General features: G+C 39.9%; 1 protein-coding gene across 1 annotated transcript; it reads left to right on the forward strand.

Moving 5' to 3' along the window:
* Positions 1–3,895: 3,895 nt before the first annotated feature.
* Positions 3,896–15,571, forward strand: LOC308080334 (actin-related protein 3). Its single transcript, XM_080422149.1, has 12 exons — positions 3,896–4,086; positions 4,752–4,807; positions 4,971–5,095; positions 5,602–5,712; positions 5,807–5,902; positions 6,748–6,855; positions 8,116–8,259; positions 8,825–8,998; positions 9,664–9,756; positions 10,394–10,519; positions 12,097–12,180; positions 13,498–15,571. Exons 1-12 carry the CDS (start codon positions 4,043–4,045, stop codon positions 13,591–13,593), a joined length of 1,257 nt encoding a protein of 418 aa, XP_080278275.1. The 5' UTR covers positions 3,896–4,042; the 3' UTR covers positions 13,594–15,571.
* The last annotated feature ends 1,847 nt before the right edge of the window (positions 15,572–17,418 follow it).

Consider the following 17,418-nt stretch of genomic DNA (forward strand, 5'->3'; position numbering starts at 1 on the left):
AGTCTTATCAGGGCTTTGGCAGTGGACCTTAGTTGATGGGGGACTGTGAGTCTCGAACCATATCTATTTTGTTTACTGCGGGCGGGGGCCAAGTGTGCCGGAAATGAGGATGGCAAATTATCTATTCTTCTGTGGGAGGGGAGAGTTTGCGGTAGAGTGATAACAGTGTTCACAGGAGACACATGGAGGCCCAGCCCTGTGGGGGCTCAATTATGTCCTAAACTTGCAAACCTTGGATAAACTATGCGCATTATATATACAGTGGTGGAAAAGGTGCACACATTTTTCTCTTAAGTAAAAGTATCAATACTGCAATCGAAATGTATATAGGGCTGAAGTGGGTGATGTATGTTTTGTAATAATAATCAAAATCTACAAAGTAACTAGTAACTAAAGTTTTCAAATAATTGTAGTGGAATAAAAGTATAATATTTGCCTCTGAGATGTAGTGGAGTAAAAAAAAAAAAAAGTACTGAAAATTGGAAGTACTCCAGTAAAGTAAAAATACCTTACTTGGGTAAATGTACTTAGTTACACCACTATATACATATATATATATATACACACACACACACACACACACACACACACACACACACACACACACACACACACACACACACACACACACACACACACACTTATTATAGTATTCACTTTAGCTCAAGTTGGTCTTTCAATGTATTCTAAAAGGAACGGTGAACAGGCTTACATACTAATATGTTTTCCTATACCTCTGCTACCTTGAGTTCACAGGAATTTAACTGAAGCAAATCCAGTCCGTTCAATCAATTTCCTCCTCTACAGAACCAATTGTGTGCAGTAAAAAGCGCCTTTATTCCAGTTTGCAAGGTCAGTGAGCTAATAAAGAAACACAAACAAGCCAAACAAGCCAAATTATTAATTCAAACAAAAAGTAATAATGTTTGGGAGTGAAATGGACATGTTGACCTATCACTGACTGTGGAAAAACTTAACAAGAGCTTGACTGTCAGTAAATATGTTATATATCTCCAGAAGGAACCCTGAGATAAAAGAGAATTAATCTGTATAACATTTGTTAATTTAGCATTGCCCCAGCAGTCTGATTACGACAACCCAATAAGAAAGATTAATGGGATCTGGTGCAGGAGTGGTCAAGGAGGATGCTTTGTCTAATTACACATACTCATGGGTCAATTAAGACAAAGTCACATTGTTTGGACCAATAAATAAATGATGAACTAATTTAACCAGTGCTTCTCTAATCTTCTGCAGTATGTAATCAAGGGCCCTGGGGCCCTCTAGTGTTAAAAAGTGGTGACACATGAAGGCTGTAAATATTGCACCCCAATACTACTGTATCATAGTTTATGATAGCCATTTTATGTTTTAATCATGATACATTACATCTCAGTAGTTTTTCTATCATTTGAAAAGTCATTATATTTAAGCAGCCGTTCTTCTTGATAGCAATTCTCTGCTTCCATCCATTCCAAGTAGAGAAGGAGTAGTTTTAACAGGTAGAAGATTTAAGAGGGAACAGAGGAAGTGACCAGACCCCCAAGTGTGTGAATGATGACTCTATCTGAGGAGAAAGTAGCAATGTTCTCTGAGATTTGGTGTAATATCAGAGCTACCATTAACCCCAAGGGTGCTACTCTAACAATATATCTTCTTTATCACTGGGCCACCGGTCATTGCGGGAGAAGACCACTTCCCTAGAATGTGATCTGATGAGGGTAAATCATCAGTATCATCCGCCTGCTGTAGCTCACTGTAGATGAGTTTTTCACTCCTTGGAGCGAGAAGCTTCTGCTTGACTGACTAGTTTGCTCACAAGAGAAACGAGAATACCCTGTTATCATCCTGCAATCTTTTCAGTAAATCACAAGGCTTTATTTAAGCAGCAGTAGTAAATCAATCCCATCCACTATCATTGGAATGTGTAAAATATATTTATACATACATAAAGTATCATCCATATCAGTTCATCATATATGTATATATATATATATATATATATATATATATATATATATATATATATATATATATATATATATATATATATATATATATATATATATATATATATTATATATAAAAATAATAGGCCTACATTTGAGTGAGTGGATGGTGACACTGTATCTTCTGTTGAAGCTCTATTTTGTGTGATCGTGCTTCATTCATCCAGTTAACGTTTTCAAGACATTAAGTTGAATGATTTAATTATTACATAAAAATGTGTTTGTCACGTGGAATGTTACGCTTTTCCCAAACTCCCCTCCACATGTTTCGAAATTCACCACAACAAATCTGGACAAATCTTGCATCACAATAGGCCTAACTTTAAAACTCTGCAGCCACTTATATTGTTACAGTATAAAGACTAAAGTGAAAACTACTTAAATACTACTCGAAAATACTAAACAGAAGAAAAGTATGGCATATAGTTTTTTATTTTGTGAGCATTTATGCCTAATGACACGGCATGCCCACTGCCCATGGATGCCAGCTTGATAGCTACACTATACCAGGGGTCTTCAACAGGGGGTCCGGGACCCCTAGGGGGTCCTCAGAGTTACTATAATTAATGTTAGTATTAATTATACTACTAGTAGTAGTTAATCTTTGTGATAGGATTTTAACCCATTGAGGAGAACATTTTCCGAAAATAGCTGATCTACAAGCTCACAATGCCTCGCGCATTGTGAGCTTGTAGATCTGCTATTTTTGGCAAAGAGGTGAACGGTCAAGTTTACTAGTAATAAAATGTCTGAAAATACACATTACATCAATCCAACATACACTGATGACAGTGCTGTCAAACAAGTCTATGAAGCTTATCTATGGTATGCAATCTATGAAAAAGTGCAACACAATTTTATGCAATATGGGGTCTTTGCTTCATCTCTCTCTCTCAGCTAAGGGGTCCATCATGGTCTGAAAAACATTGAAGACCCCTGCACTATACAATTGTAATGTATAGTTTCCACCACGCGAGGGCGACATTGCACACTGCAAGCTTCTATTGCTGCACTGCAAGTGATTCACAGAACCAGCGTTGCCATGTCTGCTTATTATAAGTGACTTTGGGCTTGTTATTCTGTAAAGTTGCTTGTAAATATTGGTTAGGCTAGTTGCGGGTTGCGGTTTTTTTGGGCTTGTTTCTAAAGTGTAGTTGCTTATTTTGGGCTTGTTTTCTTATGTTGTTTTAACCAGTGGTTCTCAAACATTTTCATGTTAAGGACCCCCAAATTAATAGGCCAAAGTATTTTGTGACCCCTGTACCTGATTTCTGTTGTTAAAATGTTAGAACAAATATATATGCTCACATATATGAAAAAAATCACACCCTGTGTGAAGTGGGCGGTGTCTTGCTAGCTAATCACAATACTGAATGGAGTCGATCAATCATGTACAAAAGATAAATACATTTATTGAAACACTCTTTATGATGGACGAAACCATAACTTGAAAAAAACCAATTTATGGTTTTTTTCAAGTTATGGTTGCTTATATAGGGCTATGCACGTGTGTCATGTGACACTGGCCAATCACAGTCCTGAATAGATTGTGATTGGCCAATCACAGCGCAGGATAATTGTACAAATTTCCTAACCTCACTTTTAGGGCCGGTTTCACTGCCCAAGATATTTGTACATGTTTCCAAATCTCACTTATAGGGGCGGTTTCACCGCCCAAAAATATATATGCTCACATATATGCTCACAAATATAAAAGCTCACAACGCGTCGCGATGCGACGCGTTGTGAGCTTGTAAATCTGCTATTTTCATATATCAGATGCTCATGTGGTCTGGTCTACTCTAGTCGCTTCTTTTGGGCTTGTTTTCCCAGATTCCCAGCAAAACCTGGCAACACTGTACGGAACCCGGAAGCATTCCCGGCAGCTGAGTGAGCAGAGTCGGCCGCTGTATTCAGTGCTCATCCAGGCTGTAGCACTTTAACTAGCTTCAAAGAAACCGGTTAAAAAAAAAACAAGTTACGGCTTTATTTTGTGCGTATTAAAGCTCGTTTCCATCCAAGCAGAGGAAGCAATGGCTGGTCGCTTGCCGGCTTGCGTGGTGGACTGCGGCACAGGGTGAGTAAAGTGACCCACTACTACTAGTGGCAACAGGGCTAATGCTAGCGCCCACTGTGGGGGGCGCTAGCATTAGCATTAGCACCGTCGCTATTCATTGACCACAGAGGCGGCTGTCAAACAGAGTTAACGCCCTGTCTAGCAATGTTAGCCTGCTAATGCTAACACTTCTGGGTGGGTTTTTCCAATAGGTTCACTTTTACACCGACATGTTTGAGAAATGAACTCGCTGCCTATGCGATTGTGTCTGTTGTGCCTTATCTGTGAATATATTGTTATTAAGCAGGACAGCAGCTCTACTTTTCATTTAAAGATTAATTAGCCTAGAGGCTAACGATGGGAAGCTAAGTTACTTCCTGGAGAGGCTGAGTTACTGTGGATCAATGGATTGATTGATTGAAGACTTTTATTAGACATGCATGTAAACAGCACGAGGTACAGCAGACATTTGAGCTAAAAGGATAACACAACAAAAGTCCTGGGGACTTTTCCATTGTGGTCTTATGATTTATTTGGAATTTATGTTGGAATGTATTGATAGCAGAAACATTACATTCCATTGATCTGGCTAACTGTCTATAACTCAAGTCACTGTTTTGATTACAATTTGGATCACTTTATAGCCTTCACGAGCTTAACTGAATAATTCCCATTTGTTCCTGAAGGTATACCAAGATTGGATATGCAGGAAACACAGAACCACAATTTATTATTCCCTCATGTAAGTATAATGGCCATGTTAATGTTTACATTTATTTTATAAGACTATTTCCATTCAGAATTGTCACAAAAGACAATGTGCATTTGTCTCATACGACACAATGCTGGTAGCCAGCCAAGTGACACTGCCGGTCCCAAAATGACAACTGTCTTATGGTGTTCAGGTATTGCAATCAAAGAGTCTGCCAAGGTGGGCGACCAGGCCCAACGCAGGCTGATGAAAGGAGTCGATGACCTGGACTTCTTCATCGGTGACGAGGCCATTGACAAACCCTCATATGCAACAAAGGTAGAGAGAGACACGCAAACATCTGACTTACAATCAGCCATCATATTGTAACATCCTTGGATGAATGACATTAGGGGGGATGTCTTGAATCAGCCAGGCCAGATTTGTCTGTTTGTTTTTGCAGCTCGTATGTCATACATTTATTCATGCCTAAAAGTGATACATGGGATGAACTTACTTGCAATGTTTATCTGTTAATGTGCTTGTTCAGCACCATGGAGAGAGACATGGGAACATACTTTCAGTTGCCTGTGGTCCACTTTAGCCATCCACTATCATTAGCCATCCACTATCATATGCTGAAATGACACCAGAAGTTGAATTAAAATAAATTGGCTATTAATAAAGAACAGCTCTGGTTTTGTCTCTTTCTGCTAGTTGATGGAAAAAAGAAAGTCCAAAATTGATAAGTGTATTGCGTTAATTACTTTTTAGTCTAGAGCTATGTTTGTAACTGCTCATCGCTTAACGCCAATCTATTTTCTTTTGCTCTCTCCTCTTCCCAGTGGCCCATCCGTCATGGGATAGTGGAGGACTGGGACCTGATGGAGAGGTTTATGGAGCAAGTCATCTTCAAGTATCTGCGGGCAGAACCTGAAGACCATTACTTCCTGTTGGTAAGGCTGGTGCCCCGCCACACAAACGTCAGTCCAGGGTTTACCTTGGGTCAGCATGTTCATTGGTCTTGTTTGTGTCTCTCTCTATCTCCAGACAGAACCTCCACTTAACACACCAGAAAACAGAGAGTACACAGCAGAGATTATGTTTGAGTCCTTCAATGTGCCAGGTTTATACATCGCTGTTCAGGTAAGTCTTTACGATTGCAACATCCTTGCATTTGAGCCTGATTTGTACTTGATCGTGTATGGGTGTCGCACACCGAACCTTTTCAGGACACCCTCGCACAACCAAGTATAACTCAGGGCTACATTAAGACTAATTCATGCCTCTCTACCTTCTCCTTGCTGTCACCCCACTAAACTGTCTGATGAAGCAGGAATATTGACTATTATTTTCTGTTCTAAAAGCCACACTGGCAGCTAAGGCATGACTGGAAAAATTCTGAATCACCAAGCTGCATTGGTTGGATAAGTGAAATATTAGTTTCATGACCTACATTTGCATCCATTGGCAGCCCGGTTTGGGTTTAAAAGCTTGAGGTTTCTATGAAACTTTCACTCATTGTTAAGGGTGCTGAAATGCTTTCTTTATGTACTCAAAACATCACCTACATGACATTCTGAAGTGCAGCGTTCTTGGAAGAAAGCTTATGGTGGCATAGATGTGACTTTTTCTCTTTATTAAGATATTGTTTTCGGCTTTTGTGCCTTTGGAAAGTACAATTAAGTGAGAGTGACAGGAAACGGGGAGTGACACGCAGCAAAGGCCGTCAGGCTTAGGAATCGAACCCACGACTCGCATTAGAGCCTATATGTGGTATGCGCCTTAACCACTAGGCCATCGGCGCCCCCATAGATGTGACTTTTAAAACCAGGGTTACACTTGACACGCAGCACTTTTCTCACCTCACCAAAACACTTCCGGCTTGCACGGTTGTCATTCTTAGAAACGGGCCACGTAGTTTGAAGTACATCATGTTTTGCCCAAAATAAGGGACACCAGGTTGAACTTGTTATTCCTCCGTTCCTCAGGCCGTCCTGGCACTGGCTGCGTCATGGACATCCAGACAGGTGGGCGAGAGGACGCTGACGGGGACAGTGATCGACAGCGGGGACGGTGTCACACACGTCATTCCAGTAGTAAGCATCACCCCCCGTCTCCACCCTCTTATTTCCTGTGTCTCTCTCTCTCTTCTAACCCATTAAGACCGGGAACGCATACTGTGTCATTTTAGATTTTTAGCTTTATTACTTTATACTTTGGACTATTCAAAAATAGCAGATCTACAAGCTGTGCCGCGCTACGAGCTTGTAGATCTGCTATTTAAAAAAAATCTTGAACATTTGTGTTGAATGCATATCTTTTTTTTAAAACAACATTTGTAACTCAAATCTTTGCTTCAGGGGGTCCCTGGAACTTGACAAGAAAGAGTTTGAGCACCACTGATATAGCAACAATAGTTTTTCAGAAAAATTAAGACATGTGTTGAGACATTTGACAGATACAAATGAAAAAAAAAGAAAATATAATATTTTCACAAATGTTTACGATTTTTCAAAAATAGTAGATCTACTTGTATATCTGCTATTTTTTAATAGCGCAAATAAATCTTAAAATTACACGGATGGGTTCCCGGTCTTAACTCTATAACTGCCAAAGACGTTTATAAACGTCTTTGAGAAATTAGCTGTTGCCTGCCAAAGACGTTTAAAAACGTCCTGAAAAAAAAAAAAAAAAAGATTCTCTAATTATTTAGTATTGACACCTTTTCGATATTCCAAACGAATAAGGAGATAACAATTTCCAAAGATTTGCTGCTCCATCCACTTCAATGTTAAAATTGAAACGGACAAACAATTCACAATGTTTTTTGGTTTGAAACCACTGGTTTTGAGCTATTTTCAAACATCAAACAACACATGACAACAAGGTCAAATTGACCTCGTTGACATTTGTGAAACCACACCTGAATCTCATCTGTGATTAGAAATTTTCTGGGGATCAATCATACTTGAGAAAAATATTTTGTGGCTATGCGAAAAGGTACCAAAATCGGTCAAAACCCTGGCAGAGGCTACAGACTGTTCTGAAAAAACTCTGGCAGGGTAAGAGTTAATGGGTTAAGACCTGAGGCCGATTTTACAAAATGCCTTCTAAATCAGAAGTTCTCACTTTCAAGATTTTTCAAAAATAGCAGATGTACAAGCTTGCAGCGTGGCACGAAGTGACGCGCTGCAAACTTGTATATCTGTTATTTTTTAATAGCCAACGCTAAAATCTAAAATGGCACAGATGCTTTCCCGGTTTTAATGGGCTAATGATGCAGAAATACCTAAATGTGAATAAACCAATAACAAAACTTTACAGTGAATAATAACGACATGATATACGTGTTCCAGGCAGAAGGCTATGTCATCGGTAGCTGTATTAAACACATCCCCATCGCTGGTCGGGACATTACATACTTCATCCAGCAGCTGTTGAGGGAGAGAGAAGTGGGGATACCTCCGGAGCAGTCCCTGGAGACGGCCAAACTGGTCAAGGTCAGCCTTTCAGTGATGCTTCATCTTTATTTGACAAAGAAGTGCTTCGGAGTTGAAATTACCTGGTTATACTGAGACTGGCCACCAGAGGGCAGTGAAGCAACCATGTCACCAAGTAACTATGTGATAGACTAGTGTTTTTTCTGTAATAATGGACATCATGTTTTAAAGACATGTTACTGTACTTCACCTTTAATGTGTTTTTCAGTAGTCTTTATTTAAATGAATAGACCCAATAGATAGCAGGAATGCACACCGTTGCATTATTATAATTGTGATAAGTTCAGTGAAGAAATATGACTGTGAACATATATAAGACAATATTGTCAAATTATGTGATGTCTTGTTATATTCAGTAGAGCTGTTGTTAATGGGCAAGTACATTCAGTATGTGTAAATCTGTCATGCATGGAGGTTTATTGTATTTAGTCACTTTTAGTTTAATTCCTATTTACCCAGGACAAAAAAAATGCAAATCTAACAATGTGTCGCTATGCACCGCATTGTGAGCTTGTAGATGCCGATCGGCTAATTCCAGCATAACTCACAAATATGGTGTTTTCAGGAGCGCTTCAGTTATGTCTGCCCCGACCTGGTGAAGGAGTTCAGCAAGTACGACACGGACGGCTCCAAATGGATCAAGCAGTACAACGGCATCAACGCCATCAGCAAGAAGGAGTTTACCATCGACGTGGGCTATGAGCGCTTCCTGGGGCCCGAGATCTTCTTCCACCCCGAGGTGCGCACATTTACTACCGAATAACTCAAACAAAACCGGGAGTAGTCGAACACTAGTTTGTTTACATCTTGTTGAGACGGACGGTAGGAAAGCTGAGAGGGTGACAGAGTGAAGGGCGGATGGGAGAGACCGCTCAGGCGAGTTAAGACAAGCCAGCTGGAATGAAAGCACTTAAAAACATTTATAAGCAACTACAGTAACTGAAGCGTTCAAAGCCCACATTTTTGGGTGGGAAAAAAACTCTCCTGGCTTAAGTTCAGCTTGCTGTCTGTAGGGGAAAAGTCTTGAAAAGTTCTATCATATTGTAACCAGAGGACTCAAGTTGCCCCAAACTGGTAGTTGTCAGTTATTTGCCCACAGCAATGCATGGCACGGTATCGGCCCTTTCTGTCCGCCGGCAAAATAACTGGAACGGATGGAAGGGACTTTCTTGAAACTTAGAGGGAATGATTATGTTGCTGCCCTGAAGAGAGTTATGTTTTAGGTCTCAATCAAGCTCAACATTACACATTCCATCTTATCTCAGGAACAGAGAGATGTAGAACAGATGTTGGTGCAGGGTAGCTTGCACCTCTTTTCATACATATGTGCTGTTATTTTCTCGGGTAGTGGATATGCTGTTTTGGAGCCAGTATAATAATAGTAATAATTATGTTTTTGTACAGTTTGCCAACCCAGACTTCACCCAGCCTATCTCTGAGGTGGTGGATGAGGTGATTCAGAACTGTCCTATTGATGTCAGACGTCCACTGTACAAGGTAATCCTACACGTATTACTAGTACTGTCACTACTTCTAGTAGTTATTATAATGGTAATAATAGGTCTAAACAGTGCCACACACAATATAAACAAGCAACACTATAGTATTAAAAAATTAAAAGAAAAGGGCATTCAATGCAAACACTCAAATGATGTACGTGTTATAATTGGCAGTGTTCATTTAACCACTTCTATACAGGGTACATTTCCTTGACCAGGGTCCCCCAGGGGTCTATATTTGACTTTTTGACCTTTTCTTTTCATCCTACGCCAAATCTTCGCCGGAAATCGCCGATCTACAAGCTTCTTAATCAGCTAATTTCACAGAATGTTTGCCTATTATGACATGGCCAGAATAGGGATGCTAGTATTCAAGTGGTTAACTGAGAGTGCAAAAAATTTAGTCAATTTTTAACCGAGAAAGCATCTGTGTCATTTTAGATTTTGGCTTTACAAAAATAGCAGATATACAAGCTCACAGCACGTCACTTCGTGCCGCGCTGCAAGCTTGTACATCTGCTATTTTTGAACACTTTTAAAACAAATCTTGAAAGAACTACTGGTTCAGAAGGCATTTGCAGAATCGGCCTCAGGTCTTAATTTAACAAAGCTGACTGGTTGTTTGCGTCCGACAGAACGTGGTGCTGTCTGGCGGGTCCACCATGTTCAGGGACTTTGGTCGACGTCTGCAGAGGGACCTGAAGAGGACCGTGGACGGACGACTGAAACTCAGCGAAGAGCTGAGCGGAGGCAAGTTAAAGGTAAGATACAGGAAGGATCAAGTCTGCTCATCCTCTGTGACAGTGGTTCTCAGAGTGGGGAAAAATGAACAGTTTAAACACTTAAGCCCCATTTTAATTTTCAGCTGTTTTTGAAAAATTTCTTGACAAATCTCTTATGGGTGTCCCTTGCACAATTTATTTTTAAATGGGGGTCTGCAGCCAAATACATTTACTACATTTGAGGGCCCTTGACATGACCATGTTAAAGAAACATTGCTCCACAGCACCACCGTCCTAACTGGGACGGGTGTTGTTTTCATCTGCTTTGTCTGTTTGTTTGCAACTGAATGAAACGTTCAGGAAATGGTGAACAGTGGTCTCTAGAGTATCTGATATTTTGGGGCTAATTGAGTCCAGGTCTCATAAATCCTCAATCCTTTTTTTGGGGCATAGCTTAGTTAAAACGGTCCAGTTTACCACAAAACTAGGAACACAATATCTATATTTCTGAACTATAATGCTATAAAAAGCTTAAAGCTTGGTATGGTTAAAAGCTTTGGGTGTCAAGATCATGGTACAAAATGACGTATTTTCCAATATAACTCAAATGGTAAATTATCGAGACATGTTTACTATTACTCGCAAATAGGAAGTACCATATGGTCTTTCATTTGGCAATATGACCTTTGACCTGGGATGACCTGCCAGGTCAAACTCACAGTAGGCAGTTTTTCCAAAAGAATGGAGCTCATCTGGATCTGTTCTGTTAAAAAGGAAACGGGCACCATTTGTTATATCACATCCTGTTTGTTGGAAAACGACATGATCTGTAAATCCCAGCAATTCCAGGTCACCACACTTAAAGGAGAATTCCGGACATTTTAAGTGTTATCTTTGATGTGTCGTTACTCACCTACCGACGTAAACAGTGGCATTGTTTATTTCCAGATATTCCCCTGTCGTCATATTTTCAACCTCCTCCGTTGTCATAATGGGAGCGCGTGTCATAGGGAAATTCGTCTATTATAACCGATGCAAAGTTATTTTTTTCTCTACTACTACTCATTGTGGAGTCTGATGATAGTCAAACATGCAGTGAAAGTTCCTGAGAGGCTACCGCTAATGACGAACGAGCTAACGCTAGTTGCTTGTTTCTCAACATGGCAACACCAAGTTGCCAGGTTCTGGGAGAGAAACAAGCAACTAGCGTTAGCTCGTTCGTCATTAGCGGTAGCCTCTCAGGAACTTTCACTGCATGTTTGACTATCATCAGACTCCACAATGAGTAGTAGTAGAGAAAAAAATAACTTTGCATCGGTTATAATAGACGAATTTCCCTATGACACGCGCTCCCATTATGACAACGGAGGAGGTTGAAAATATGACGACAGGGGAATATCTGGAAATAAACAATGCCACTGTTTACGTCGGTAGGTGAGTAACGACACATCAAAGATAACACTTAAAATGTCCGGAATTCTCCTTTAAGAAAGTGCTGTTTCTTCAACTCAAACCTGACAGGATGCAGTCACATCATTTACTTTTTTTTTTTTTACTGGTTATTACTTATAATATTTTATAATAAAAATAATCTTATGTCTCATGTGTTTTCCCAGCCCAAGCCTATTGATGTGCAGGTCATCACCCATCACATGCAGAGATATGCTGTGTGGTTTGGAGGATCCATGCTCGCATCCACTGTGAGTAGCAGAACACCATTGGAGTTTGAACCACTAAAGCCCTATTCTATACTTTGTCGTACGATGGTGTTGCAAGGTGGAAAAAGCAGTTCAATCAGATAACTCACGAATAGATTGAGACCAATAATAGCTTGAGAACATTTTATTTATAAAATGTAAATACAAGTGTGAATATTATATTTGATCTTGGTGTTCAGGCTCTGCTTCTACATTACTCCCTGCTCAACACATTAGCAGACAACCATTTAAGAGTAGGGAGATATACATCTACTGTTTAACAAACCCCTCAGGGGAAACGGAACCCTTAGGGAAAGCAGAGCCTTATTAAAAAAGGCTCAGCACCACCTAACAGACTATTAGGTGGTGCTGGGGTGGTGGTGGGAGCAAACGAAGCACATACAACATCAGTGGTGACACTGACAATACAACAGGAGGAAGTGCAATGAATCAGGTGGGCTTAAGTAGACCGCCAATTGATCAGCTGCTTGACACGTCACATACAGTACATCTCCCACACAGAGCTGCACATGCGTGTAACTGTAAACATCTCGAGTTTATACTGCCTGAACTAGTCTCGCAAGCTTCGCATCATTTCTGCAAGCTCACAGCAACGCGTTACAACTTGTGAGCGTTGAAGATCTGCTATTTTTGATTTTTTTGTAATGTCTTGCCAGGGTCAGTTGCTGCTCTGCACAACAAGCGGGTGGGTATCTCCTCCTGATGCTGACAGAAGCAGGAGGAGAATACGCAGTAGTCAACATGAAAATATTATTGCGCAAGAGGAAGCTGAGATGTGTGTTAAAGTAGTTTTAACATGTGGTGAAAACGGTAAATTTTGCCACTAACCAGTAGATTCAGTTAAGAGAAGAGTCCTATTGTACACCTACTTACAAGGACGGGTGTCTAGGAAAAGATCAACATGAAAATGGGGAGAAGTCCCGAACTTTGTCTTACAAGGGTTGTTTTATTGAATACACAAGGTTTCGTTCCGACTTCAAAAGGTATCATACCTGATACCAGATACCTGATGTCTTAACTTCATCGGCAACCCAATGTTCAGATATCAGTACGCTTTCATCTTTACTTGATTTGGAGTTCTGGAGCTTCTGATATGGAGTTAGATAACCTCTTACACATTTTATACTTTATAACAGTACAAGTTCACAACGCGTTGCATTGTGAACTTGTAGATTGGCTATCTTAAAATTGCTTGAAATTGTGTCCCTATAGTGAGTGACATGCCTAAAGCAGGGCTGCCAGGTTGAAAGTGGTTAAAGTTGGGGTTAAAAAACTGACACTCATCTATGTTCTCTCCAGCCGGAATTCTACCAAGTGTGCCACACCAAGAAAGACTATGAAGAGATCGGCCCAAGCATTTGCCGCCACAACCCAGTATTTGGAGTGATGTCCTAGGCGGCCGGGAGCCGCAGTCCGAGAAGGCAGAGGATGGCACGAGGCCCCCCGCAGACCAGACCACACAGACTGTGGAAGTACCAATAGCCTTTGCACGGATGCGCCGACACACCTGTTCATTATTCGACTAAAAACGACAATGGACCAAACTAAACAAACACAAAAGAAAGAACGGCAGTGTCCTCACCCATGAGAGGATAGTGGGGACAAAGTCAAAAGCATCCTCATTAAAAATGTTTACCTGCCGCTGCCAGTAGTATAATAAATAGGGGATCAAATCTTTAATTTCCATGTGCCTGATATATGTTGTTATAACTATCCTCACAGGGTTGGAATATGTAGTTAATCGACGTGACTCCTGTATAAATGCACTTCTGTGTATATGGGTTGGGTTCTTGCTTATGTTATTTGTTGTGATGGATCAAGAAGGAAGCAGGATTACATGCTTAGGGCGATAAAACAAAACACTATAAACAATGATACAGACACTATACACAATGATACAGAACTCTATTGCCGTTAAGACATATCAAAGGTACAACATAGGGCTTCAAGACATCCTTAAAAAGTAAATCAAGTTTAACTTGACCAGCTAATGAAAACGTGAATACTACATTATTACTGTTTTTTTTATTTACGGTGGCCTTGTTGAAGGGCATTCTTGGTTTATTTTATTTTTCCTATTCCCCCTTCAGACCCTGAAAAACACCCTCGATTATGTCCATAAACTCAGCATTTTCAAGTGAGCTTGATTTATCATTACCAAACACATGAATGAAATTAAACTACAGTACATTGACAAATCAAACATTCTTCAATGCTTATTTTTTTACCCCTCAAATATCTAAAAATGTAAATTGAGTAATCTCCCGAGGTTTAAACGACATGGCATGGTTGTCAGCAGTAATGTGTTATTTTTTGTTTTGTTTTTTGTCCATCGTTACATTCTCTCAGCATTGTGACTGATTATGTCACCCTTGATTTTTCTTTTGGTACTGGCTCCTGAACTGGCAGTATCGTACCCATGATGGATTGCACAAAGGCGAGCAAGAGACATCCTGACTTCAGGTGTAATGGTTGTGTTTAGGCCAGTGGTTCTCAAACCTTTTAATTTCAAGGATCCCCATAACTCCTTGGACCCAACTTAGAGAGCCAGTGGTTTAGGCATGAGGTTAGAGATGGTCTCTGAAGCCAGACAACTCTTCCACAATCTTCCGACTGCTTTAGAGTCCGTACTTCTGCCACCTAAAAGTCCTGCACAGGAAGCTGTCATCAGTTCACAAAAATGTTATTTTAAATATCTTTAAAATATATGTTTGAACTTCCATTTCTGCTTAGCAGCAAGCTAGATAGGATTTGACTAATTTCATTTACAGTAGGACTTAGTTATGCGACTGCAAAGGCGAAGTGGAAGTTGGAAGGGGAGGCGGGACCATCCAATTGACTTAGTACAGATTTTCAGCGCTTCCCATGTACAGACTATTACTTACTTAGTATTACTTACGCCTACTACCCCTTCTGGGGCATAGGCCGTCAACAAGCGATCTCCAGGCATCTCTGTCTTGAGCTGTTCTCTCCAGCTGGCTCCAGGTCTCTGTGCCAGGTGTTCCTTGGGCGACCCATTTACAGTCAATTAGGTGGAAGCATTTGGAAATTGTGTGAACAGTATGGGTATGATGTATGGGTTTTGGGTGGTTAATGTCTGTCTTTTGAGTTGGTAGAAATTGGTTACGGGTTCAGGAGCCATGACCTTTTTTGTTTTTACATTTTTAATTGAAATAATGTCTCGAACAGTGTAATGTCTTTTGAAAATCTTCATAATATATACTGTATAAATATATACAAACATTCAATTTGAAAGACTGTTGGACCATCACTGTTGCCTAGAAGAATCTCAGTTCTATTGTATAGCCTTCTTGTACTGTACCAAATCTGGATTTTAATGCTGGCATTCCAATAAAGGCTGAGGAGATATTTCTACAGTTGTGAGAGTGAATATTCCTCTCCTTTATATTGTTTGACAGTATTATGGAGGTAGAGGAAGCCACTGAGACGATTCAACCCTAGGTCAGGTAGGGTCATTTTTAGGTCCAGAGTTGGACCATTAAACAACTTGAAACGTATTATCTTCATTGACTCAATTTGACTGGGGTCCCCCGAAGATCTAAGTTGGTCCCCTCCTTTTTCCCACCTCTGCACCAAGTCTCTTGGCCTATTTCTGGGGCCTTTCTGTGCGCCTGTTTATTTTTTAGCAAAACTAAACAATAAAAGCCTGGAGATCGAGGCTACTATGAATCAGACAACTAAAGAACGCATATGATTTTCATGAAACTTAGTAGGAATGATCAGTAGGCTGCCCTGAAGATATTAACTTTTGGGTAAAAGATGTCAAGGTCACAATCAAGGTTACATATTGGTGGTTAAATCTCTGTAAGGGAGAGGGGTTGTCTGCATGGTTTGTACGTAGCTCCATGTGCATCTTTCTCTTCTATATTCTTTGTTATCATTGGTGTTATCATTACTTCCATAACTGTTGGGCGGGGAAATTAATTGTAAATTAACATCCTGGAACATCACTTAACTGTACTTTTAGGTAGAGTGATTTTTATTTTTAGACAAAAAAATAAAAATCAATTGCTTTCGCCTAGTGTTTGTTTAATTAAATATTGTACTTTTTACTTCACAACAATTATTTGACAGCTTTAGTCATTAGTTACTTTCAGATTTGATTATTAATACAAAACATGCTCAAGCACAGATCAATTATGATTATATTATTATTATAGGTTAAAGGACGACTTCACCACTTTTCAACATATCTTCATATAATAGGTCCTCACTAATGCTCATGATAAAATGGTACAATTTTTTTCTAATCAGTCTGTGTCTCAGAGGAGGGCTGTAGACAGTTCAGAAACCCGTCTACCAGTGACATCATCGATGGGGAATCCAAGCTAATAGAAACTGCAGGCTTTGTATTCCTGGAAAGTTGCAATGCAATAATAGATCCCATTGTTCTCGCCTTAAATAAATCGGAATACATTTTTTTAAATCTTTTTGGGGAAATAAATCCTGCCTTAACGATGATGTCACTGGTAGACGGGTTTCTGGACTGTCCACAGCCCTCCTATGAGACACAGACCAAGTAGAAAAAAATTGTATCATTTTATCATGAGCATTAGTGAGGACCTATTATATGAAGATATGTTGAAAAGTGGTGAAGTCGTCCTTTAAGCTACCCAGCAACACGAAGTAATTACATTTGTTTAATTAAAGTAATTAAAATCAGCCCCAGCAGCTGCAACATTAAAGTGATGAACACATTAATGCATTACTAATTACAATGAATACAATAATACTGTATGATTGTGAATTGGGCCATTCTGCTTAATTAGTACTTTTATGTTTGGCACTCATATTTTGATGCCAATGCTTTTGAACTCAAGTAAAGTTTGGAATACAGGACTTTAACATGTAACAGAGAATTTCTACATTGGGATATTTCTAATGCTATGGTTAAGTAGAAAACAAAAACAAAGGAGTCCTTCCGCCACTACAGAAATAGAAAAGTAACTACCGGTATGCGCCTTGTTGGAACTATTCTGTATTGACTCTCCAAATAGCATCGACTCAACACAACACTGCTATATTTATGTTTGTGAAAAAAAACTTCTGTAACCATATCCCTTGAAGTCACCAGCACGTGACAGCTTTTATTTTCATACTGCCACCTCTCTATCACACTCTCTCTCTCTCTCTCTCTCACACACACACACACACACACACACACACACACACACACACACACACACACACACACACACA

The sequence above is a fragment of the Gymnoscopelus braueri genome (genome assembly GCF_963280865.1).
Source record: "Gymnoscopelus braueri genome assembly, chromosome: 24".
In the NCBI taxonomy this organism is placed as follows: Eukaryota; Metazoa; Chordata; class Actinopteri; order Myctophiformes; family Myctophidae; genus Gymnoscopelus; species Gymnoscopelus braueri.